At 38.3% G+C, this 27,257-nt stretch overlaps 1 protein-coding gene and 1 long non-coding RNA gene across 6 annotated transcripts in view; one reads left to right on the forward strand and one right to left on the reverse strand.

Moving 5' to 3' along the window:
- Positions 1 to 27,257, reverse strand: part of LOC149748314 (uncharacterized) — an 86,844-nt gene that overhangs the window by 50,473 nt on the left and 9,114 nt on the right. The gene's annotated exons all lie outside the window — the stretch shown is intronic.
- THUMPD3 (THUMP domain 3 tRNA guanosine methyltransferase) lies at positions 388 to 26,083 on the forward strand. Of its 5 annotated transcripts, XM_089919645.1 has the most exons (11): positions 388 to 492; positions 1,797 to 2,085; positions 3,166 to 3,243; positions 9,765 to 10,241; positions 13,851 to 13,981; positions 16,139 to 16,208; positions 19,492 to 19,607; positions 24,095 to 24,205; positions 24,835 to 24,958; positions 25,135 to 25,167; positions 25,256 to 26,083. In XM_089919645.1, exons 2-11 carry the CDS (start codon positions 1,831 to 1,833, stop codon positions 25,304 to 25,306), a joined length of 1,446 nt encoding a protein of 481 aa, XP_089775771.1. In that variant the 5' UTR covers positions 388 to 492; positions 1,797 to 1,830; the 3' UTR covers positions 25,307 to 26,083. The 5 variants fall into 5 exon arrangements, with proteins under 5 accessions (XP_089775771.1, XP_089775772.1, XP_022420345.1 ...); XM_022564637.2 differs by having other exon boundaries at positions 389 to 492; positions 25,135 to 26,083; XM_022564635.2 differs by lacking the exon at positions 388 to 492 and adding an exon at positions 500 to 609 and having other exon boundaries at positions 25,135 to 26,083.

Genomic DNA, 27,257 nt, shown 5'->3' on the forward strand with positions numbered 1-27,257 from the left:
ACCCAGGTTCAAATCCCAGTTCTGCCTCTAAAGTGCTGTGGGGGACGTTTTGGGCAAGATACTTAACCTCTGTGAGACTCAGTTTCCCCGGCTATTTAAGAGGGGTGGCCCCTGCCACCTGAGAATTATTGGAACAAATTAAATGACGCGTGTGAAGCGCTTACTCAGTGCCAGCGCCGCTAAGCGCCCTCTAAAGTTAGCTACAATGACGCCTGGCGACGAAGCCCGCGGCCTCCCCGGTTCAGCTGGCTGAGGCGCCTGTCCGCAACCGCAGAAACCAACCACCATGTACTGCACGCCACCGCGCACAGACCTTTACACACATGCCTTTTCCTCAGCGACCTCGCCCCAGCGCCCGCCCCTATCGCGGAGCCGCTGTGACCGCGCCACCAGACTTCCGTTTCCGGGGCACCGAGGCGACTTCCGGCGCGGTGACCTGGGCGCGCTGGCCTCGGCGGCACCGGGAGCCGGAAGGGTGTTCGTTGCCGACCGGTAACCGGGCGGCGGGTGGGAGTGGCCCGTTGGGGCGCTGCTGACCCTCGGCAGGGAAGGGCGGCCTTCGTCTTGCGACCCGGGCCGGAGACTGGCTGCACTTCAGCCCGATCCACGGTGGAGCCCTTCTCGCTACCTTTCCCTGGGCTTCACCTGCTCCCCGGGATCCTGTGATTAGGGCCCTGGGGGTGGGAGTCGGGAGACGTGGGTTTCATTCTAGCCTGCGCCATTGGTTGGCTCTCTGACCGTGGTAGGATACGTCCTTTCGTGGGCTTCAGCTGCCTTATTTAGCAGATAGAGGTCGTATCACAGTGATTGTGAGCTCCTTAATGGCAGGAACTGACTTTTATTTGTGTTAGACACTGTCGCCTGTCCCGGGTACAGAACAAGAACTGTGTAGGTACTCTGGGCCTACTTAAGTTGTTTTGGCTCACAAAACTGAAAATCTGCCAAGAACTATTGATCTCCACCTCCCACCCAGCTCTTTAGTCCCTCCTACTCCACCCCGCCCCCCACCCTACCAAAAGCTCAGATAAAGGAAATTTGGCTTACTGGTTTAAATAGTTCACAGGTCTCTCTTGATGCCCATCCAAGCATCCCAGAGCCTGTCCTGTCCTAGGCATTCAAATATTTGTAGTCACTAGATAGTAGGTGCTCAGTTAATCATTTTTTAATGCATGAATCACTATCCATTTCAAGGAGGAAGATAGATATCCTTAATTAGCAAGTTTTAATCATGGGCCTGGCAGTATGCTATTCCCACTGAAGTCTTACAACAACTCTAAGAGAGAGGCATTATTCAGTTTCCATTTGGCAGATGAGGAAGTTGAGGCAATGGAGAATAAACTTGTTTTAGGTCATTCAGCCTCTGAATGGTGAGGGCAAGAATTCAGACCCAGGTCTGAAATTCCAAAGCCCCATGTTCTTAACTGCTAGCTGAAAAAGGACTAGATGTAGAAATATTTTTGAATGTGTTCTAGCAACTTCTGTTTTGGGATTAACTGTTGTAGTTATGCGATGGCTATCATCAAGATAGGTGATCCCAAACCAAACATTGCATGCTGTGGAAATACTCCTGTCTGTCTCCTTTTCTTCCACACTATCTGTATTGCTTGTTTAATAATATTTTATATCCTCCACTTTGTACCCATGTTATTTAGTCCTTTTATCTTTGGTGAATACTGATTCAGTTGTGTTGCGTTGTTCTGCCAGACCTCCAAAGCAGATGTTTTTAGTTATAGTTGAAATAAGAGGTGATAATGTTTAGGCATTATTTCTTTTTCTTTTCTGTACTACTTTTAAAGGGACTATATTCAGGACCTTGGAAGCACTGCCAATATGTCTGATGTTCAAGAAGCCACTAACCAGCTCCTGGATGTGAACCTTCATGAGAACCAGAGGTCTATACAAGTGACAGAAAGTGGCCTCAGAAGTGAGTCTGAACATCTCCAAGTCACTATTGGAGCCACTGTGCCTACTGGTTTTGAGCAAACAGCTGCAGATGAAGTGAGAGAGAAATTGGGGTCACCGTGCAAAATCAGCAAAGACCGGGGCAAGATATATTTTGACATTTCAGTGGAAAGTCTGGCTCAGGTTTGAATGAAGCAATGTTTAAAATAGTTTTCTAAATATATCATTTTATGGTTACTTTCTAGTTTACAGACCTCTCTGGAATCCTTATTGCTTTTCTTTGCTCTGCCCCAAATCAGGTAATTTTAAAGTATTACTGCATTTTCCATTGGGTACTGATTTGTAACTGTGACTACTAGGTTTGCTATATTTTTTAGAAGTGATCCTAGTATTTCCTGAGGATGAATTCACCAGAAAGGATCCTGTGAGACTTATGAAGAAATTCTTAGTATCTGCTACGCCTCTTAGAATTTATTTACTTCAGCATCTAGCTGAAGTTTAGACTTCAGTGGTGAAGCGTAAAGGGAGAGATTTTTCTTTTTATCTGTGTCAAATTTATTCTTGCTCAAAAGTAATTAGGAATCACTGAAGGTGAGAAGTGAAGGTCAGCAAACTGCCATCCCACTAAAGTAAAAGCTAAGCTGTATCTCATTACTACATAAGCAACATGAGGGCAGGGATTGTTGCCTGTTTCTTTTTTTTTTTTTTCTTTTTTTTGGTCAATATTTCCCAAGCTTTTAGTATCTGGCATATAGTAGACACCCACTACATATCTGTGGGATGAATTGGTAAGCAAGTATTTTTCATCCAGTGTTTTAGATAATAACTCAGCAGCTTTGTAAAGATAGGCCCTACCATTATCCTCATTAATTAAGGATTAATTAATTTTATTCCTAAAATTGAGCTTAGGAGTAAGTAATTTGCACAGGGTTGCTTAGCTAATAATCGCAGAGCTGGAGCTCAAACCCTATACAGTACCCCAGAGAGCCATGAGGGCAGTATAAAGCCCCACTTCACTGTCTTCATCTCTCCCTTCCCCCCCAAACCCATGTTGCCCACATAACACTTCAAGCTTCTATCCTGCCATCTGTCTTTTTTCCTTTTCTGTAGAGGAACAGAAGCTGGGAAAAATTTTAAATACAAATTATAGGTATTAGCTGCTTTAAAATCTTTGTACCTGATTTTTATATTTAAATGCTGACAGTTTATGCGCTTCAAAAGCTTTTGCAGAAATTTGTTTCCAACATTTTTTTCCCTCCCCAGGTTCACTGTCTGAGATCAGTTGATAACTTATTTGTGGTTGTTCAGGAGTTTAAGGATTACCAGTTCAAAGAAACAAAGGTGAGCTATCCCAAACACAGTAGCTGATCTTCAGCCGTCTTCCCAAAGAGATTATTTCCACTTTTCACATTCTGTGTATCGTTTAGCATTACTGCTGCTTTTATAATATAGAATACTGGGAGACTTTTACAGTAAAATCCAGAGATTTATTGATAGTCCATCGCAAAAGTTGCTTTTAAAAATCATTATTGCAGGGGGTGGGGAATGGATGAAGGGAGTCAACAGGTACAGATTTCCAGTTATAAGTAAGTCCTGGGGCTATAATGTACAGTATGGTGACTGTAATTAATACTGTATTGCACATTTGCAAATTGCTAAGATAGTAGGTCTTAAAAGTTCTCGTCACAAGAAAAAAAATTTTAACGGTATGGTGACAGATGTTAACTAGACTTGTGGTGATCATTTTGCAATGTAAACAAATACTGAATCATTATGTGTACACCTGAGACTAAAATAATATATGTTAATTGTATTCCATTTTCTAAAAAGATGAAAGAATAACAGAACAAAGAAATAAATATCAATATTGAAAAACTTATAAGAAATAGAACAAATTGTTTGACTTTCTTACAAAAGATGGACACCTTAGATGAGCTTTGCTGATGTATATGGTTTCAAAATAGAATTGCTTCTAGGCTGTGAACCAGAGTAGGTGACAGTTTGTGTCATCTACAAATAACACTTTCTCTCACCATGCTCCTTTTGCCCTGCTTTCTTCTCTAGCTTGTTTTTTGAAATAAAGCCAAAGTAATATCTAAATACTCCTTCAGTTGTTAGGATAACAGCTTTATCCCCAACTTGTATTTAGCGTCTGATTCCTAAATATTGAGACGCTGCCTAAGCTGAACGCTGAAAATAGATCACAGTGAGTCTTTGGTATTTTTCCAGATTGCTTTTTGGTCTGGTTTCCAGAGTCAAATGCTTGAAAACTTTTTTCTTTCAGTTTTATTGCCTATATTAGAAATAATCTTTTTTAAAGTTGTGATGTGCTGCCTAATTCTCTAATTTTTATTTATTGACCACAGGTTGATTTCAAAAACCAAACTGATATGAACCCCCAACCTAGAAAAAAACAGACCTAAAAGAATTGAGACTCAAAATAGATGATAATTTTATTAACTAACAATGTAACTTCTAACACTAGTTTTATAACCCTTCAGCCTTCTGATAGGCATTGCCAACCATATCATATCTATAAAACTAGTGAATAACAGGCAGGGTGCTGACAGTTTTTGCTCTTAAGTATTTCAAAATTGTGATAGTCAATTCTATACATGAATAAATGTTAACATATTTTTTAAACTATAAGTGTCCATCTTAAATTCTTGCTTCTAACCTACTAGGGTGTTATTAATATTTTCTTCAATTACTATGTTTTTGTCATCTTAGAATTTGTATTATTTTGAGTGTTTTTGGAGGTGAATTTGTTATTATGGAATGGTTCTATATATGAGCCAGGTATTCAGAGTTGCCTTGTAAGTAACTGCAAAAGATATTACTGGTGGAAGTCCCAGAAGAAGAGCAGCAGGGATTAAGGCAGATTTTCTTTCTTTTTTTTTTTCTTTTTTTAAAAAATAATTTCACCTTTTATTTATTTTTTAAAATTTGTTTATTTATTTTACTTTTGGCCGCATTGGGTCTTTGTTGTTGCACACGGGCTTTCTCTAGTTGCGGCGAGTGGGGGCTACTCTTCGTTGCGGTGCGCGGGCTTCTCATTGTGGTGGCTTTTCTTGTTGCGGAGCACGGGCTCTAGGCGCATGGGCTTCAGTAGTTGTGACACTCGGGCTCAGAAGTTGTGGCACATGGGCTTAGTTGCTCCACGGCATGTGGGATCTGCCCAGACCAGGGCATGAACCTGTGTCCCCTGAATTGGCAGGTGGATTCTTAACTGCTGCGCCACCAGGGAAGCCCTAAGGTAGATTTTCAGATCTCTGCAAGGGCAACTTCTCTTGTGTATAACCATGAGAAATTGTTAAGCCCTCCACTTTGTGGACTTAATTTGGAACATGCCCCCAATAAAACCTTGTTTTTAAACATTCGCTTCTAGTTTTCATTCTGTTGACCATCAGTTTTTCTTTGTTGCATTATACTTTCTCATGGCTTATAAAAGCCTGTTAGTTTAAGCATTCTAATGGGTTCTCTTATTTTTTCAATAGCTTTTTTTTTTTTTAGCGGTACGCGGGCCTCTCACTGCTGTGGCCTGTCCCGTTGCGGAGCACAGGCTCCGGACGCGCAGGCTCAGCGGCCATGGCTCACGGGCCCAGCCGCACCACAGCACGTGGGATCTTCCCAGACCGGGGCACAAACCCGTGTCCCCCGCATCGGCAGGCGGACTCTCAACCACTGCGCCACCAGGGAAGCCCGGGTTCTCTTATTTTTAAATATTCAGATGATACCATGAATTTTATTAGCCTTTTTATTAACTGATTTAAAAAAAGGCTAACATCTGTGATTAAAATTTTTTTAAGCTAGTTTATACATGTTCTTAGAGCAAAACTGTAAAGACTGAAGAGATATACAGTGAAGAGTATTCCCCTGTTTTCATACCACGTGTTTCCCTCCTTGGAGGCAACAACTATTACCAATTTCTGAGATATCCTTCTAGAGATATTTTATGAATATGTGTATTTTATTTACATATTTACACAAATGGAAGTATGACATACATACTGTCCTGTGCTGTGCTTTTTTTCATTTATCTTGGAGATCATGGCAATATCATTGTTGGATTTGACTGTATCACAATTTAATCGGTCCCATTTTAGGACATTAGGATTTTTCACAGTCTTGCTATTACAGTAGTGCAATGAACATCCTATATACACCCTTGTACATATTCAGTCTGAGGGTCATTTTTCTGTTTAATAAGTTTATCCCATTGATGTTTATTGACATGACAGAAATGTTTGGTCTTGGTTCTGTCACATTTATGCTACACACCTTCTGCTTTCTTTTTCTTTCTTTTTAAAAATTTATGTTATGTGTTTACTTTGCTTTTTCCCCGTGCACGTGTTTTAAAATATTTGGAAGGCTTGTATTTGCTCTCTAGCTGTTACCTTTATAAATACAACCTAATCTACTGTTTACACAGTATTTTTGAATCCCTACTAAGAGCAGTGATGAAATTGGCATATTTCCCACATCCCTCTTCCTTCCCTTTCACCTTCCAGTTTTATAATTTTTGTATTTGTATTTTGTATTTTTGTATTTGTATAAAGGCATGTTGAACCACATGCCTTTAAATCCTTTAAATATACTTTTTAAAAAATCATATTTATTTATTTATTTATTTATTTTAAAGATTGGATGAAACCCGAAAAGCTTTAATGCTGCATGAAAAGTCACTGAGATTATATTCTGGAAGCACCAAACTGCCTGTGTTTTGCACTTTCTCTGCTAAGCGTTAATTTCTAACCTTTGACCTTGGGGAATGAGAGAAGAGGATATCAGTGTGCTTAAATTACTTCCCATCTTCTGTTCCCTTTCCCCTCTAAGGACAGGCCACTTTGTAACATTTACATTCTGTTTTGCAGTCATAATCCCTGTATTTGTTTTCATTTTAGTCCTATAGTTAAATTGATTATAGGCACACTACCTGTCCTTTTGTTACAGTTTTTATCTCTTGACTGGCATGAGTTCACAAATGTTTGTCTTTCACCTTTCTATTTGATTAATAATTTGGGTTTAAAATTTGGAGTCACGCTTTCCTTCCTTACGAATATCATAGACAGTGTTTGTTCTCTTCTAGCATGAAATGTTGCCATGGAGAATTCTGAAGTCATCCTGTTATTTTTCCTCCGTATTTGTTGCTTTCTTGTTATTTTTGCTTGATGCCCAGATGATTTTTTTTTTCAATTTTGAAGTTCACCAGGGTACATCTCCTTGTTGCTAATTCCAGTTAAGACATGTCAGTCTGTAGAGAAATTCACTTCCATTTATGTTTCTTGAAAGTTTTCTTGAATTATTTTTTTAGTATGTTTTCTTTATTTTAAATCCCTCCATCAGGGATAAACCAGTTATACATACAGCAGGATCTCTTTGACTGTCTTTGATGTTTTATCATGTTCTCTCTAATCCATTTTAAAATTTTTGCTCATTTTTATTGTATTTGCTTTACTTTTCTTCACATCCCTTACTGTGTTTTCAGCGGTGGCTTTTATATGTGGTGCTTTCAATATGGTCTTCACTTTTGCAGTGGTTTGTTTTTTTATTCCACTTTTCTTTGAACTCTACAAGATCCTGTTTCATCTCCTTCTGGCAGCTCCCCTCATCTTTTTCCTGCTTTTATATCTGTGCTTTGAGCTCTTATTTTGCAATTGAGCTCTTATTTTGCAAAAGTATCTCCTTATTACATTTTTTGATGTCATGTCAACATATTTGATCATGGTTTTCAGCTGCTCTGTGGCAGTGTCTTTCTGGTCACTGGTTTTTGTCCGCTGTTTTTCTGTCCCTTTTCTCCTTTTTTCCGTTCATATAAGTCTGGTGCTGATAACTTTTGATAATTGCTCATCTTTGAATGAGGTAGTCCCTCTTGGGCCTACTCTTTATAGGAGGTTCAGGAACTGTTCCAAGCTAGCAAGAAATCCCTCTGGTTCACTGTGAAGTTCCTTTTGACAAAAGGTTGTGGTGAATGAGTTCTCTTCCTTTTTTTTTAAATAGCTTTATTGAGGTGTAATTTCCATACCACTTAATGAGTTCTTTTAACCATTACTTCTCCCTAGCTGGAAGCATTCAGCAGCTTTAGGGTTATTCACAATGTAGAGTATATCTCCCCATCTCTACTCTGTTTCCAGCAAATAGAGCATGTCTGTGAGATTCCTTGTTCAGCCTCCATTTCTCTCCTCTGCTGCTTCTGGGTACAAACGAGATCCAGGGACGCTCCCTCTCAGTGCATGTACTTCTTCCCTGCTGTTCCAGAGAAGAGTTTATTTCCTACTGCTCTGCAGACTGCTCTCCCCTTTGAGATCTGTAGTCATTCTCCCTCTGTTGTCTTTCTGCACCTCTGCTTTACCTTCACTGAGCCTGGGAATTCTTATGTTATAATTCTTATGTTCTGTTTCTAGGTTACAGATATCATGTAGATTCTATTAGAATAGAGTTGGTATTTCTGTTGTTCTTTTCTTTTAGAGTGGTTTCTGAAGAAAGAAAGGGGCTGTACCAGTGTTATCCCACCATGTTAAACCTACAAGTCCTATAGATGCCCTTTATATGGAAATTATTTGTACATAAAATTGAATTTGCCCAACCTGAAATTACCATTAGTTCATCAGGTTTCAAGTAGTATTACAGCCTTCAGTCACTTCCAATTCAAGTCTCAGCTCCATCAGTCAGCACTGATTTCTTTCTACTTTGATCTTCAGTAACATATACTGTCTGTGCCAGTGCTCTGCACCAGAACTTCTGATGGAAATGTTGTATGTTTATGCTGTCCAGCATGATAGCCATGTGAAGTGTAGCTAATATGACTGAGAAACTGAATTTTTAATTTTAAATCATTTAAAATATTTCAGTAGCTGTATGTGACTAGTGGCTGCTGAATTGGACAGCACAGCTCTGTACCACCCATTTTAACATTTTACCACATATCCATTAGCTGTTTACTGAGCACCTTTTTTACACCAGACACTGCTCTAGATGTGTGGTTTATAGCAATGGTCAAGACAGCCAAGGTCTTTCCACCCTGTGCTTACCTTCTGGGAGGAGCCTAAACCTAATAACTTTAGATAATGTTAAGTTCTCTAAAGAAAATAAAATGAGAAAAGAATGACTTGAGAGGATTACTTTAAGTAGAGCAGGTCTCTCAAAGGATGTGCCTTTTAAATTGCTGTTAAATAATGAGAAGAGAACCAGCAATGCAGAGAGGTCATATGAAGCATATACCTTCCAAGCAGAGGTACGAAGCTAGGGAGAGAATGATCCTGAAGTGATGTAAGAGACACAGGCAAGAGTCGGGTTATTTGGGCTTTTTAAGGAAGTTAAATTTTGGGGGGTGTAATGGGAGGCTGTTGAGGGGCTTTAAGCATGATCAGATTTACTTTTCTAAAAGATGACTATAGATACTATTTAGAAATTGGATAGATACATTTTTAACTGCTTACGGTTTGGGTTTTTTCTTTTCAAAAATAGTTAATATGTATACACAGCACAAAATTCAAAAGGGAGTCAGTGAGAGGTAAGCTGCCCTCCCTCCCCTGTCTTTCATCTCCTCATTTCCCCTCGCTGGAGGTAACCACTGTTAATAGTTCCTTATTTGCTTACATTTTAATCTTGAATCCCAGCCTCTGATCTACCATTCTGTCTTGTATTATTCTGTAGTAGCCTTAATTTGTGTAAGTCTTAATTTTCAGTGAGACTTTAATTTCCTCAATTGCAGACATTATATTATTTACTCTTTTGTCCTGTACTCCTGCCACCCCCAACATAACAATTAACGTAGTCTGTAGGCAAAGTAGGGGTTTATTTGTTCAATTAAAGTGGTGAGAAATGAATGAAATGAATGGATTTCATTCTCTCTTTTATAGGAAGAAGTTCTAAAGGATTTTGAGGACTTGGCTGGGAAGCTTCCATGGTCAGACCCTTTAAAAATATGGAAGATTAACACATGTTTCAAGAAAAAAAAAACAAAGCACAAAAAGATCAATCAGAATTCAAGTAAACAGAAGATTGAAAGTGGACGAGGAGACAAAACAGATGAGAGAGATGTCAAAAAAGAGTTCACTAACAATGTCTTAGATTCACAGATCTTAGACTATTATGAAAATGCAGCCATCAAAGAAGAGATATCAACATTAGTAGGTGATGATTTGACATCTTGCAAAGATGAGACTGAGGAAAGCTCAAAAGAAGAAACTGATCCTGAAGTGCTGAAGTTTAGAGTCACATGCAACAGGGCAGGAGAGAAACATTGCTTTTCCTCAAATGAGGCGGCAAGAGATTTTGGGGGTGCTGTTCAAGATTATTTTAAGTGGAAGGCTGACATGACCAACTTTGATGTGGAGGTAAGTGCAGGCTCTTACTGTGATGATTCAAGAAGGCTCTCATAAATGTGTAGAATTTTCAAGACTAACCCAATCTTATGGACAATCAAACTGAGGCCACAAAGCTAATAGGGTATCGGTTTTTTTTTAACATCTTTATTGGAGTATAATTGCTTTACAATGGTGTGTTAGTTTCTGCTTTATAACAAAATGAATCAGTTATACATATACATATATCCCCATATCTCTTCCCTCTTGCGTCTTCCTCCCTCCCACCCTTCCTACCCCACCCCTCTAGGTGGTCACAAAGCACCGAGCTGATCTCCCTGTGCTATGTGGCGGTTTCCCACTAGCTATCTATTTTACATTTGGTACTGTATGTATGTCCATGCCACTCTCTCACTTTGTCCCAGCTTACCCTTCCCCCTCCCCATATCCTCAAGTCCATTCTCTAGTAGGTCTGCGTCTTTATTCCCATCTTGCCCCTAGGTTCTTCATGACGATTTTTTTTCTTAGATTCCATATATATGTGTTAGCATACAGTATTTGTTTTTCTCTTTCTGACTTACTTCACTCTGTATGATAGACTCTAGGTCCATCCACCTCACTACAAATAACTCAATTTCGTTTCTTTTTTATGGCTGAGTAATATTCCATTGTATGTATGTGCCACATCTTCTTTATCCATTCATCTGTCAGTGGACACTTAGGTTGCTTCCATGTCCTGGCTATTGTAAATAGAGCTGCAGTGAACATTGTGGTACATGACTCTTTTTGAATTATGGTTTTCTCAGGGTATATGCCCAGTAGTGGGATTGCTGGGTCATATGGTAGTTCTATTTGTAGTTTTTTAAGCAACCTCCATACTGTTCTCCATAGTGGCTGTATCAATTTACATTCCCACCAACAGTGCAAGAGGGTTCCCTTTTCTCCACACCCTCTCCAGCATTTATTGTTTGTAGATTTTTTGATGATGGCCATTCTGACCGGTGTGAGATGATATCTCATTGTAGTTTTTGATTTGCATTTCTCTAATGATTAATGATGTTGAGCATTCTTTCATGTGTTTGTTGGCAATCTGTATATCTTTGGAGTAATGTCTACACGACGACTCAAAACCTATGGGATGCAGCAAAAGCAGTTCTAAGAGGGAAGTTTATAGCAATACGATCCTACCTTAAGAAACAAGAAACATCTCAAATAAACAAGCTAACCTTACATCTAAAGCAATTAGAGAAAGAAGTACAAAAAAACCCCCAAAGTTAGCAGAAGGAAATAAATCATAAAGATCAGATCAGAAATAAATGAAAAAGAAGTGAAGGAAACTATAGCAAAGATCAATAAAACTAAAAGCTGGTTCTTTGAGAAGATGAACAAAATTGAGAAACCATTAGCCAGACTCATCAAGAAAAAAAGAAGACTCAAATCAATAGAATTAGAAATGAAAAAGGAGAAGTAACAACTGACACTGCAGAGATACAAAGCATCATGAGAGATTACTACAAGCAACGATATGCCAATAAAATGGACAATGTGGAAGAAATGGACAAATTCTTAGAAATGCACAACCTTCCGAGACTGAACCAGGAAGAAATAGAAAATATGAACAGACCAATCACAAGCACTGAAATTGAAACTGTGATTAAAAATCTTCCAACAAACAAAAGCCCAGGACCAGATGGCTTCACAGGCGACTTCTATCAAACGTTTAGAGAAGAGCTAACACCTGTCCTTCTCAAACTCTTCCAAAATATAGCAGAGGAAGGAACACTCCCAAACTCATTCTGTGAGGCCACCATCACCCTGATACCAGAACCAAAGATGTCACAAAGGAAGAAAACTGTAGGGTATCATTAACAAGAGCATGGGCTATTGAGACAGAGCTAGATCCAACTTTTGACTCCCTAACTGTGTAACTTTGGACAAGTTATTCTCTCTGAGCCTCTCTTTCAAATGGAGCCAATAATAGTTTATACCTGTGTGTCCTGAAGGTTAAATGAGATTATACATTTTAAGTATCTGGTGTGATACCTGGTCTATACTACATGCTTAATAGATGGGAGCTATTAAGACTTGAATTTTCTAATTTCTAATCTAGTGATTTTTACAACATTATGTGGACTTTCAGATTATAAAATTCAAAAGAATTAAAACAACTATTTTGTTTTGTTTGTCTTGGTTTCAGACTTTGCTTCTGAAGTGGAATAACTTTTTAAAACAAACCTCGACCTTCTAAAATCAGGACATCATTGCTAATACTCATGCTAGAGCCAGCTGTCCTTTTTCTTAAATTCTGCTAGATTCCCAAATCCAGATACCTCTTTTTAGCATGCTTACCCTCCTTGGTCTCAATCTTCTACTATAAGGGTGATTCACATGTGAGCCATACTAACAAGTCTTTCCATCTCTGACAGCTTAAAAGGCCCCTAGCAGCTGACGTTTTCACCAAGGAGTCATTTACTGTTGCTTTTGGGACACTTGAATCTGGGGCAAGTTGCCTGTTCTCTCTGTAACTTTTTTTTTTGCACATCAAATCAGAAGAACAAGTCCCCATTCTTTTTTTTCTTGTAACAGCTGTTATGAGAATGAATAGGCTAACTAGAACAGTGATGTCCAGAAGTTAGCATGGGAGCTCAGAGTACAGATTCTGGAGCCACACTACATGGATTTAAATCCCAGTTTACGAGCTGCATAACTTTGGGCAAGTAAACTGACCTCTTTGTACCTTAATTTCCTTATCTATAAAAGGAGGATAATAATACCTAGCTCAGAGGGTGTGGCTATGAAATGAGGTAACAAATATAAAGTGTGTAGAACAGTAGTTTGCATATAGCTAGGTAAGTGTTAGCTGCTGCTGTTAAGATCATGATGAGGAAATTTTAGGTGGAAGATTGCAGAACATATTTTATTTCAACTTTTATTTTTGTTTGAATAGTATATATTTAACTGTGTGTTAGAAAAACTATAACTTAAGACCAAAAAGAAACATTCTTTCACAGACATTACTTGAGTCAAGTTTTAAAAAGTACTAAAAAAATAATAGGTTTTAAAGCAAATGTGGCCCATCGTTAACAGTTGGTTAATCTAAATGAAGAGCATACTTAAGAGTTCGTTGTGCCAGTGTTCTGGTAAGCATTTCTGGATGTTTGGAATTTTTTCCAAAAAAGTTAAAAATTTTAAAAATGCATATTAAAAACCTGGAAACCTTCAAAATGTGTTTCTCATAAAAATTCGGGGGGAATCTGGTTATAGCTAACTTGTGAATACGGTGAATTAAAAGGAGAATAAAATAGATTTAAAAAATTTTAAATACAATATTCTTAAATGATTTCATTTATATGAAGCTCAAAAAAAGACAAAATAGTTTATCATGGTAGTGGTCAGATTAATGATAATTTGTGGTGGGTATTGACAGAGGGCAAGAAAAACTATAGATATGTTTATATGATGGTTACACAGCATTTATATGTAAAAATTACTGCGCTGCACACTTAAGATTTGTGCATTTTACTGTATGCAAAGTATACCTCAGTAATAAAGTAACAAAAATTAATAAAGCCTCAAATTTTAAAATCTTGGTGATAAGTACAGTTCGAATAACCCTAAAACTATTTTATTCTTATTTTATAGGTTCTTTTGAATATCCATGATAATGAAATTGTTGTGGGCATTGCATTGACAGAAGAGAGTCTCCACCGAAGAAATATCACACATTTTGGACCCACAACTCTTAGATCTACTCTTGCCTATGGGATGCTCAGGTAAGAGAATGGGTTTGCCATGTAGATGAACGTGACAACTTGGTTTGAATTTTCCCTTCAAAATGTAATTTTTTGTGAGGTACTGTGTTAGAATCTAGTAGTTAAGGAACAGGATAAAAAGCTAAAGCTCTCTTTCTTTGTATCCAATGTTGATTCCTTGAGATCCTGAAACTATCACTTAATTACTATCTCAATTTTCTTGATTTTAAAATGAGAACAGTAGTTTTCATCTGCCTCTTGAACGTGGTTATCACGTTTCTGTTTAGAAAGGATATACTGCGTGTTGGGAAATAGAACAAATTTTGCTTTGTTTCATTTCTATGCAGTGAAGCAGATGAAAGCAGAGATTTTTTTAATGTGTATAATGTATAAGTGAACACAGAGAGCTTTTACTTATATTTTAAAATTTTATACTCACATGGAAAATTTTCCACTTTTCCAAGAGCAAGATATAACTTTCTTTCTCCTTTGCCCTTTTCCCTTTGATTGGGTGTTTCTTTCCACCACTAGGACGAGTTGTTTTCTCTAGGTTTCTGTTTGCCAGACTGCAAAATGGGTTTGATATTAGACTTAAAGGATTATTAGTGAGGAGTAAATTGCAAAAACAGATGAAAAATACCTGTTACATACGGTGCCTGGCATAACCTGGTAGTTAATTGTATTTCCTACTCCTCCAATCTTTGCTTCCTCTTTTACCCTGCTCATCCATGGAGTCCTAGTTCAATACAACTGGAACCTGTCAATTCAATGACCACAATAGAAAACTGCACCCGTTTGATTAAGGAAGAGCTCCTAGTCTTCATTCATTTAACAAACATTTATTATCTACTGCCAGGCATTATGGTGGGAGCCAGGGATATGGAGAGTTATTTTGGGTGTAACTGTTAGAAACCTAAGTAAGCTAGATTAAGATTAAAAAAAAGTGATGATTGTGTGGGAGGGGGAATTACTGGCAAGATACTGAGAAGTCTTGGGAAATCCACAGAAAAACTAAAAGCCATATCTTAAGAAGGGTAGGAACCAGGTCTTAGAAAACCACCAGAAACCTAGACAGTCACTTTTATCTACCCTGGGAGCCTACGGGTTCTTGTTTTGCTCATCTGTGCAAATGGCTGCCCGCCATCTAAATTTATGTATTTCCAGTTTTAAATAACCAGCCAGCCCCATACTGCCTAAGTCTTCTAGCTCTTTGTTCTCACGTCTTAGAAGAGAGAATCTGGTTGACATAGTTTCAGTCATGTGTTCACCCAGACGCAGCAGCAGTGGCTAGGAGTACGGGGTTGCTTACTACCAAGAGGGTTGCCAAGGATTCTGTTGCCGTGTGTTGAGGGGCAGGAATGGAGAAGTAGAGCTGGACAGGTATTACAATAAGAATCCAGAGTTAGTCCCCAGGAATCTCAGTTTTGTAAGGGAGAACCATAATATAATGTGGAAAGAATAGCAGGACAAAAGGAGGAAAGAGAAACCTTGTCGCCTGTCTGAGGAGGGGATGCTTCATAGAAGAGGTAACATTTAAGCCACTAACAGTAATTCCTCTAATCCTGACTCTGTCACCTACTAGCTTTGTGTCCATGGACAGGTTTGCATCAGCTTATCTGTAAAAGAGAATAATAATAGTAACCTATCTCACAAGATGGTTAAAAGGACTAAAAGAGATAATGCATGCAAAGAGCTTAAATCCATGCCTGGCAAATACTAAGTGCTCAAAGTAAAGCAGTTATTTTATAGCAATGTTATTATCTTTCAAATTGAATTAATTAGGAAAGGAATACTGAATGAATAATTTCCAGTAAACTTATATTGATACATGTTCTAATTCACACATTTGAGTTGTTTTAAATGTAACAACACAGGTCTATATACAAAATAACATGTGTTTTCTAAAAGCATATACACACATATATTAACAGATCTAGAAGCTATTTCCATTTGGAAGTGAAATGGGATTTTGGATGGTAATCAAAGGGGACTTTTAGTTATATGTAATGTTTTTGTTTTTGTAAGTGCTAGGATATAGAGTCAACATGTAATTACAAATTGATTTTAAAAATAAATATCAATTGTTTCTTCATGCTAGCATAACAGGCCTTTGATCTTACAGCTTTAGGAATAGTCGTGGAAGTCTTGTCTGTTCACATAGGCTGTTTTCTTCTCTAGGCTCTGTGCTCCTCAGCCTACTGATATAATAGTTGATCCGATGTGTGGAACAGGGGCAATATCAATTGAGGTAATAACTTTTCTTTAGCTTTTATTTATTTATTTATTTACTATTTTTTAAATTTTATTTTTGTCTGCTTTGGGTCTTTGTTGCGGTGCATGGGTTTTCTCTAGTTGCGGCCAGTGGGGGCTATTCTTTGTTGCGGTGTGCGGGCTTCTTATCGCGGTGGCTTCCCTTGTTGCGGAGCATGGGCTCTAGGTACGTGGGCTTCAGTAGTTGTGGCACGTGGGCTCAGTAGTTGTGGTTTGCGGGCTCTAGAGCACAGACTCAGTAGTTGTGGTGCACAGCCTTAGGTGCTCCGTGGCATGTGGGATCTTCCCAGGCCAGGGCTCGAACCTGGGTCCCCTGCATTGGCAGGCATATTCTTAACTACCGCGCCACCAGGGGAATCCTTCTTTAGCTTTTAGATAAGGAAGTGATACATCCAGAATGTTCTAGAACTCATGGGTAAATTAGACATAATGAAATCACCAAGGTTAGGTCCATGGACCCAAGAGTTCTGAGTGAATTACACTAGTAAAGCTGGAACTTTTGTGATAAGGATGTAGCCACTTATTACAAATAGCCAAGGACTAGATTTAGGTTATAAGTCATGTTTAGTCACTGGATTACAGAGGAGGCTGAGAATTACAAACTGGTGAGTCCCATTTCTGTAACAGACAAACGTAGACTTGAACAGAAAAGATAATTGAAGGTACAAGCTTGAACTGGAGGAGGGCATTTCATCTCTATAAAGTGAGACTATGCTTCTTCATCCTCCTAGGTTCTTGTAAGATGGGGAAGCCTGTGACCATTAGTTAGGTTTGTTAGGAAGTCTAGCAAGGTTACAAAGTTTTCAGAAAATACCATGACATTGAGAGGTCTCAAAAACTGCCTAAAGCAAAGCAAGAAATAGAAAGGCATTTTCTAATTGGAGAACATTTAACAGGAGAGTCTCCTTGAATCTGTATTATTGAATCAATATTACCTAAACTTTTATAATAAATAATTTGGAAGAGGGTGCCAGTAAAATTGCTTAAGTTTGTAAAAAATTTAAATGAAATTTAAATTTAGGGCTTCCCTGGTGGCGCAGTGGTTGAGAGTCCGCCTGCCAATGCAGGGGACACGGGTTCGTGCCCCAGTCCGGGAGGATCCCACATGCCGTGGAGTGGCTGGGCCCGTGAGCCATGGCCGCGGGGCCTGCGCATCCGGAACCTGTGCTCCGCTACGGGAGAGGTCACGGCAGTGAGAGGCCCACGTACCGCAAAATAAATAAATAAATAAATAAATTTAAATTAAATTAAATTTGTAAAAAATTACAAATTTAAATTTGTAAAGAATTGCTTTATGTATAGTATATGTAAAGCCAATGGGAATAAACTGCAGGGAGATACTACAGATTCTGTGACTGAGCAGAAACTGGACAGATGAGCAAGTCCAAAACAACCCACAAAGGGAAAAATAATCCAGACTGCAATTAGAAAATGACATCGGCTACCTGGGAATTTGAATCCCAGAAGGAAATCGTAGTAGTCTAGATGACTGCTGTTTTCTGCTAGTGTCAGCTAGAGAAATTTACTCTGGCTAAAGAGCCACACAGAGAAAACTCAGTTGTTGTCACAAAGAATTCTGGGAACAAAGCAGAGTGTGCTTCTCTAGCATTAAACCATGATGTGTCTATGGTCTGGAATAGCAGTGAAGGTTACTACATGTCAAGAAATATACAACAGAGCTAGAGAGAGACCGGAAGAGCTCCCAGCCCCACCAAAAAATAAAAAATAAATAAAAAGAAAATGTTTGAGGCATTTCCATGTAGGGGTAGGCATGAGGATGTCAATATGGAAAAACCTAAGTTGGTATATGATCAAAATGAATGAAATTATGAAAGGAATTGAAAGGGTATATAAACAGTTTGTTCACCAAAGTATAAAGTATTTGATTTATAATACTGCCTTTAAAACTTGGAAGTACTATAAAACCCGAAAATCTAAATAGGTTTAGAAGAAAAAATGAATACTCGGCAATCAGAATCACCAGAGAGGCTTTCATCAAACTCTACATCATCCTCCCTACATCACCCTTCTCCATTACCCTCAAGGGTCTGGGCAAAAGAAAAAGCTTAGAAGCCCTGTGTCCATAGATATGGGGGTATTACTGTTTACCATGGAAGAGGTGTTTGTTACTCATCCCTAAACCAAGGGCAGAACTGTCTCTGCTTTCATGTCAGAAACCTTCTGTTAATCTGCATAGGACATTGTTCAGGCCTAGGGTAGTATGTCACCCCATTGCACAAATAATATGGAAAGCTCGGTATTTCTGTTCTGCTGACATGTTTTTGATTTAAAATTACAAAATCCTGGCTTTCCCTGGTGGCGCAGTAGTTAAGAATCCGCCTGCCAATGCAGGGGACATGCGTTTGAGCCCTGGTCCGGGAAGATCCCACATGCCACGGAGCAACTAAACCCGTGCACCACAGCTACTGAGCCTGCACTCCAGAGCCCGCAAGCCACAACTACTGAAGCCCGCACACCTAGAGCCCATGCTCCACAACAAGAGAAGCCACTGCAATGAGGAGCCTGCACTCGCAGCAACTAGAGAAAGCCCGTGTGCAGCAACGAAGACCCAACACAGCCAAATATAAATTTATTTTTTTTAAAAAAAGTGACAAAATCCTTTCAAGAATATGGTGGTTATCATTCAAAAGCCTATATAATAGAGATTACACTTTATTTAAATTCTCAAATATTCCAGGTTATCGGATTATATAAAAATTCCATAATCACAAAAGGATATAGATTAGTCAGTTTGATTTGGTTAAACTATGTTTGTATTTAAAGTCTGTAATACCTACTGTGTGGCAGACACTGCTGGGTGAGGGACTGAGTGACACACCAGACCTATCCTTAAGGAGTTCCCAGACGTTTTGAGCCACAGACAGGTATAGAAATAATTAAAAAGAGAGCAAGTGCAGGGGCAGATACATGTACAGAGTGCTTTTGGAGGGGCAAATGAGAGACAGCTTGGAGAGTTGTGCTTGATGTCACAGAGGGCATGACATTTGAGCTGGGCCTTGAGAGATGAGTAAGAGTTCAGCAAACAGAACAGGAGGGCATTTCAAGCAAGGGGAATAGCAAACTTGACAGCATGCAGTATTTTGCTACTTTAGAAAAGCATTGGATTATTGGATTGGATTGGATTGTCTTGTTTATTGACAAGTGATTGAAATGATTTTACCTTTAATCATTTTTTGGTTTTTTTTTTTTTTTTTTTGCAGTTGGCTACTTCTGTTTTCATATATACTCTTGTCTTTTAGGGGGCTACAGAATGGTCTAACTGTTATCACATTGCTGGTGATAATAATCCATTGGCTGTGAATAGAGCAGCAAATAACATCTCATCTTTATTGACCAAGAGCCAAGTGAAAGAAGGGTAAAATTTTAATTTAAAAGATTTTGTAGCATCTCTTAGACTTAGATAATCAGTTTTCTTTCTTTCTTTTTTTAAAATTAAGTATTTATTTCTTTTTGGCTGCGTGGGGTCTTCGTTGCTGCACACAGGCTTTCTCTAGTTGCGGCAGACAGGGGCTATTCTTCATTGCGGTGCACGGGCTTCTCATTGCAGTGGCTTCTCTTGTTGCAGAGCACGGGCTCTAGGCTCCTGGGCTTCAGTAGCTGTGGCACACAGGCTCAGTAGTTGTGGCTTGCAGGCTCTAGAGCACAGGCTCAGTAGTTGTGGTGCACAGGTTTAGTTGCTCCGCAGCATGTGGGATCTTCCTGGACCAGGATCAAACTTGTGTCCCCTGCATTGGCAGGCGAATTCTTAACCACTGCACCACCAGGGAAGTCCAATAATCACTTTTCTTATTGGCTTTATGAACTAATACACCCAGTGCATTGTGACAGTATTATAGCCAAATGAATATATTGAAACTCCATTTAAATTTTAAAAGTTGATTGAAACTAATTTGTATTTTAAAAATATTTTTAATTTAACTATAATTTCCCCCACCCTAATGCAACTATTTTTATTTCTGTCTTCCTTTTTCTTTCCTTATTCAGATATCTTTTTTCCCATGTAGTGGAAGAACTGCATAGATTCATTTTAATTTCATAAGTTTTCCATTAGTGCATGCAGGCATCCAGCTGGGGGTTTAACAGAGGCACAAGACTCCTCCTAACTGACTAGTGGTCTTTTCTCTGGAAATGTTTTAGTATTGAATAAGTGATGTAGTTTGGAGAAGGCACCCGGTGAAGGGGGTGAGAGAAGGGGCCCTAGCTGTCCTCGAAGAGGACCGAAGTGGCAGCGGTGCACTCTCATATCTGAAACTTAATTGAACACCAACAAGGAACTCAATCCTATGCTACATGCTATAAGGATTAGAGAAATACTGGGGGGGAAAATAATCTAATGTTCAAATATTTGCATATCCCACACGTATTAGCTTTCATGTCCTCTTGTTAGTATGTTTCAGGACCATTTTTGATGATTGTAGTCTTACTAGACCACATGGGCCCCAGGACCTAATTCATTCATAACTCAGACTGACACATAGACACGCTTTGTAATCATTTTCTCAATTCAAAATTTCTAGGTTCTTGTAAAACAAGTACATATTAAAATATTAATATTTTCTAATGCAATTAAACAGTTGAATACATTAAAAAATTTTCAAACGCTTATGTTTTTATTCAATGTTTTTTAATGACTGCATAATATTCCATTGTACAGAAATATTACAGTTTATTTAGCCTTTCCTCTGTTATTTGGCACTTAAATCTCAGAGTTGGAAAAGACCTGAAAGCTGTCCCTACAGTCCCTAAATGTCCTGTAGGAGATCCTGACCAGTGATCTTCCAGCCTGTATAAACACCTCTTATGACTCTGAAGGCTGTTGATTCCAGCTTAGCACAGCTTTGAGTGCTAGTCATATCTTTTAGGGAACTTGAATCTCTCCCTGTACCTTGTACAGATCTGGGTTTTTTCTTCCACTTGAGTCCATAAAGAAAAATCTTATCTCTGCATCACAGTGATGATTAACATCAGATATTTGAAGGGCTACCAACCCTCCTCTCCCTCTATCCCAGCTCTCCACATCCTCTCTCCTCCAAGCAAAATATTCCAAGGTCCTTCAACCATATCCCTTTGATATATGTGCATTGAAAGTCTGTTAGCCTCTGGGAAATTTCCCATCCTGAGATGTATGTTGCTATAGTACCTTAAGCCCTAGCCCATTGCTACAAATTGGATTTGACGACACACCATCTGTGCCAGCCTTTCACCATTCTTTCAAAGTCTCAGCTGTCTTTGGGAAGAATTGGTTGAAATAGCACTTGGTCTGCAGTTTCCTATGAGATGCCTCATCACAAAATTGTTTCTCTGGTCTCCTCTGCTTGGAGTCCTTCATTTTCTTACAAAGTGGCAGAAATATGTAGCGGTAAGCAGATTTGTTAGGTCTTACAGGTGCTTCATATCCAGGAGCACAGGAAGTCGTTATATCCCATGATTGACCTCACAGCTGCCTCCATGACCCTTAATGTGAGGTTTATATATGTAAGTAGAAATCAGTTGTTCTTAAGAATATTTGTTCATTTTATGCAATTTTTCATATTTATTATTTATACATGGTATGCCTTAATATTATTTTATGTCTGTATATTGCTTATCCTCTTTTCTTTGCTAGTTTTTTTTTTCCCTTTTGATTAGATTGCCAGTGCTTTGTTTTGTTCTTTCATATACTATTTGTTCTGTGGTTTTATGCTTGATGCTTTTTGTTTTTTATTCCTATTTCCTATTGAGGTCTTTTCATTTGTTATCTAAAATCTTAAGTTATATGCTGTAAATGTCTTTCTTTTTTTTGTTTGTTTTTTTGTTTTTTTGCGGTACGCGGGCCTCTCACTGTTGTGGCCTTTCCCGTTGTGGAGCACAGGCTCCAGACGCGCAGGCTCAGCGGCCATGGCTCACGGGCCCAGCCGCTCTGCGGCATGTGGGATCCTCCCGGACCGGGGCATGAACCCGTGTCCCCTGCATCGGCAGGCGGACTCTCAACCACTGTGCCACCAGGGAAGCCCAATGTCTTCTTTTTAATAAAAGTTTTTACTAGAGCTGACTTTTATGCTAAGTACTCCTGTTGACCATATCCTATAGATTTTGATAAATCTGTTTTGGTTACTTTCTAAATGGTTGGTTATATACTTGATTCTCTGTGTTCTAATTGTTTAGGACAGTGCTTTTCAAACTTTAATGTTCAAATGAATCACCTGGGTAACCTGTTAACTACACACAGATTCTGATTCAGTAGGTTTAGGATGGGACCTGAGGGTCTGCATTTCCTGGCAAGCTTCCCAGTGATGTTGATGCTGCTGGTCTGTGGCCCAACTTTGAGGACCAATGGTTTAGATCATTTTTTATACATAAGTAGTTAAAAGCTTTTAGTTTATTTTTATATTATGTTTTATTGTGATTAATGAATTTTTATGGTATATTTTGTTTTATATTTGAGATTTTTTCCTGAGGCATAGTACATGACTAGGGTTTCTTTGAAACCTGATATTTTTAAGCAAATAATTTTTCTAGTTTCTGAATATTTTATATTTTTCATATCCTCTGCATCTTCACTTTTTGTCTGTTCAACCTGTACTATTCTATCTTACCTTGATTTTTAAAAAATATTTATTTTTTTAATTTATTTGGCTGCATCGGGTCTTAGTTGCAGTACACGGGGTCTTCATTGAGGCATGCGGGATATTTCATTGTGGCAAGCGGGCCTCTCTCTAATTGTGGTGTGTAGATTTTTCTCTCTCTAGCTGTGAGTTTGTGGCACGTGGGCTGTCTCGTTGAGGCACAGGAGCTCAGTAGTTGTGGCAACGTGGGCTTGGTTGCCTCGCAGCATGTGGGATCTTAGTTCCCCGACCAGGGATCAAAGCCACACATCCCCTGCATTGGAAGGCAGATTCTTTACCACCGGACCACCAGGGAAGTCCCAATCTTACATTGACTTTTAATATTTTTTGCCTTTTTTGTTTTGTTTTATTGTAGCTATTGGTGCTTGTGAGTGTAATACATATTTTTAATATCTGTATTTTTTCCTATTATGTAGTGATTACCTCTATTGCATTTTATTTTTTCTTAAACTCTTTATTAAATATCAATATTACAACATTTAATTTCTGCTCATAATCTTGATTTGCTTTTAATTTTTAGCCTGTGCATTATTATTGCCTGTTATAATTTTGTTTCTTAAACTAGTAGGTTTGCCTTAATGGGGAGGATTTAAATCATTTATATTATTATATTCATCCAGCCTTCTGTCATTATTTTTTTGATGTTAACTTTTTTGTTCTCTTGTTTTTTTATAGTATGATACATGTTTTTTAATCTTAAGACCAGTACCTCTATATTTCCTAATTTTACATATCTGTTTCTTTAGGTCTCCTGTTATTTCTGTGTAGACTTACCAAACTTTATCCTTCAGGTGTGTCACCTCATCAGCTTTTTTCTCTTTAGTGTTCTGGTTTTTTCCAGTGTGTTTCATCAACAATGTTTTTACATCATCAGTTAGGTAATTAACTGCCTCAACACTGTTTTCAGGTTGTGTACTACAGTTCTTTGTGTTAACGGTCTTTTCCCCTTAATCTGTCTTCTTAAATTGTAGATGAAACAGATATAGACAGCTTTGGAAAACCAATCTTAACTAATTTTTTAATTTACTTGTTTTTTACGGACTGTCATTATAAAAGTTTTAGCTTATGACCTATGCTTTCTGCCTACCTGCTACTTTAGAAATTTTTACTAAGTTGCTGATGTTGTCACTGATATTATTTTAGTTTTTGTATTTTATAGCAGTCTCTTCAGAAGAAAAGTCTTCTAAAATTTCATTCTTCAGGATATGTTGAAGCACCTTTTCTTTTGTCGCCACAGCAAACTGTCCTGGGGCTTGCCCATAGATACTATTCAGTGGGATATCTGCAACTTGCCACTAAGAACTGGCTCTGTGGACATTATTGTAACAGACATGCCATTTGGAAAAAGGTGGGACTTATAAAAAAATGAATTTTACTTTCATTTGTTATATTAGTACCCACTTGTCTTCTAAATCTGTTGTATTTTCCTTGAGCTTATTCTGTCAGAAATCTTCCGTTTCTTTTAGCAGACTTAACAGTTTTTCACTTAAGAATGTAACAATATGATAGATTCACCCATTTTGTTTCTTATGAGAACTCAGGAATGTACTACACTTTGATCCTGACCATCACAGGTTTATCCACTTTGTAGCCCGTTGTTGAATTACATCAATACTTCAGAGAAAGGTTGAGGAAAACTTGGTTATCAGGATATTTTTAAATCACTGGTTTCATTTACATAATGATTGCTTATACTCATTAAGGGGACAACTTACATAACTATTAACATAACTATTATAGTTGTCAGATCTTTTCCGTAACCAGTTCATCCCATTCAGAATTCTAAACAACTTAACTAAATCTAACCATTTCATTGACATGTAATGACAAAGCTCTGGCTCTAGAAGGCAACTATTTTTCATACCTCAGGACTTTCTTATTGCAATGAAAATGAGTTTTTAGTAACTTCTCATTTCATATAGTCCTAGATACTTATTTTTTGCAAAAGTAAGTGACTCATTAGACCTTCTTTTATAGGATGGGCTCCAAGAAGAGAAACTGGAACCTTTATCCAGCTTGCCTACGGGAGATGAGCCGTGTCTGTAGGCCAGGGACAGGCCAAGCTGTACTACTGACCCAGGACAAGAAATGCTTTATCAAGGTGCTGTACGTTAGCTTGAAAACTCAGCCAGCCCATGACAACTTTAGGACCTTTTTAAGTACACTTGGGGATATTTCAATAAGATTTGTTTTCTCCCAGTGTTTCTTACTAAGACCCCTGGTTGGTAGAGAAGCAGTTATCAGCTAATTACTTTTCTACTTTTTGTGTGTACACAGGCATTATCTGGAATGGGACACCTGTGGCGGAAGGTACATACCGTCTGGGTCAACATAGGGGGTCTTCATGCTGCAGTTTATCTTCTGAAACGTACACCTCAAACTTTTGTTCATCCTTCAGAACAAGATGGAGAAAGATCTCCTTGGTGATGCAAAGACTAAAGATGATTAGTAGCGCTGCCAGTGCTTCCTGACAGTGGACACGTCAGCATGAAGAACTTGCTTTGAGAGGAAAATAGTATTAATAAAAGTGAAGTTTGGTGTAAATCTCTTCACCCTAGATAGCAAAAGGTGTGAATAGAATGGAACAAGTCTTAAGAGAAAGCAGAGCTTTTCTTTGGAGCTGTTGTAGTTGGGCAATTAGTAGTTTTCTTAAAATGCTTTAAAGATGCTAAGCCTACTAAAATACTCTGGGATTTGGGTTTAGAACATTTTATTTTCAGGCTTTATAGCAGTTCCTGTTTTCCACTGTAGCAGGTGGAAAGCTACCCTGGCCCAAGGGAAAGGCAGAGAGCATAATCAGATCATGAGGTTACATTTCATTGCCTCTGCCGCTTTGTTATTTAGTCGCTCAGGTTCTTCACCTCAACTTTAAAAAATGAAGCATTACTACACTTTGTAAAATAGTGTTTGCCCCATGACAAGATGAAGTCTCACAAGACCTACAGAAAAGTTCACTATCTGCTTTAAAAATTACAATATGCATCTGTTATTCAGATTAATAGAACTAAATAGACATTTCTATTTGTAAACAGCAGGGATTACACTGGTGGATGAAGTATGGGACCAACAAGCCATATTTAAATAAATTTTTCTTTCAGTACATAAAGGTGGTGATGCCTTTCAAAGTCAAGCATAAACCTGTCAAAGTATTTTTGTTGGCTTCTCTAAAGGACTAGAGAACAAACTGATGTATCTTTGAATTAAAAACTTCGTGTAAGTTCTTTTATTTTCTCTCAGTCACTATTCATATTTAATTGCTTTTGCAGTAGCAGAAAGTCCTTCCCAAGACAGTGGAAAATGAAATAACCTAAACATCAAGTCCTTGTAAAAACAGTGCTTCTGTGCGACAGAGTTGGGGTTTTATGTGGCATTCTGTATTCAGTTTACTTTGGAGTTTCTGGCTGCATTCAGCTTAGATTTTCAGTGTCATGTCAGTAACATACTAACTTTTGATGTCTCATTTAGAGTAAAAGGACACAGTACTTCTTTCCTTTGAAAGAATAGAGTTCACATTAGCAGCAGAGCCAACAGTCCTTGTATGGTTTCTCTCTGATATACTTCACCCTTGAGAATGAATTGGAAGTAAGACATTTATAAGGGTCTTATATCCTAGACTGGAGTTTTTAAGGTCATCAGAATGCAGTTTCACTATTATGGGTTCAACATAGAACAAACAGCCTTTCACCTCTCACAAAAGAAACCATTTAAACCTCTAAGTGTTGGTCAGCAGTCCATAGGACTGGAAAAGTACAAGGACCATGTTTTCTCTACTGTTCATCAACTGCCTGACACATTACCTACCAGCATGGACGTTTAATATCTGTTGAACAGATGGGTATTTTTGCATATTGGCTGTTTTTAAGTGTATCAAATTTGTGCTCAATATATCATAGCTTTAGTCCTATTAAATACCATCATAAAAACATGAACAGATGTGATTTAAGATGATGTAAGTATGTAGCGAACATTGTAATAGTTTGCCATCTTCCTCTCTAGTATTGTTTTGTAATCTGGTGACAGGAACAGGAAACGCGCTACATGAGGATTCAGAAAAGCTGAGATTGAATTATATATGACACTGCCACCTACTAGTTCTGTGACCTTGGTTTTCAACTTTTGAAACAGACCTGCACCATGGGGATGTAAAAAGATGGGGAAGGTAATCTTATTAATCTGAAAACAGAATGACTTGAGTTATAGAGCAGACATTCAATGCATTTTAGAGGGGAAAAAAAACAACAGACATTGAGACAGGTTTTATAAATTTAATGAAATTAAAGGAAGATGGTTATCTCCCAGAGACAATATACTACTTGGCTAGAGAGGGAAACATTTGTTTAAACTTTTCTTTTAAAATGGTAATAAGACTTTCAGAAAATTTTAGATTCTGACATGTCAAA

This window comes from Delphinapterus leucas, chromosome 10, assembly GCF_059928025.1.
Source record: "Delphinapterus leucas isolate spDelLeu-1000000601 "Yukka" chromosome 10, BTC_Dleu_Yukka2, whole genome shotgun sequence".
In the NCBI taxonomy this organism is placed as follows: Eukaryota; Metazoa; Chordata; class Mammalia; order Artiodactyla; family Monodontidae; genus Delphinapterus; species Delphinapterus leucas.

Coding starts and splice junctions, on each gene's coding strand:
- THUMPD3 (XM_022564637.2), top strand. CDS start 1,831: ATGTCTGATGTTCAAGAAGCCACTAACCAGCTCCTGGATGTGAACCTT. Junction 2,086..3,165: donor CAGTGGAAAGTCTGGCTCAG/GTTTGAATGAAG, acceptor TTCCCTCCCCAG/GTTCACTGTCTGAGATCAGT. Junction 24,206..24,834: donor GACATGCCATTTGGAAAAAG/GTGGGACTTATA, acceptor CTTCTTTTATAG/GATGGGCTCCAAGAAGAGAA.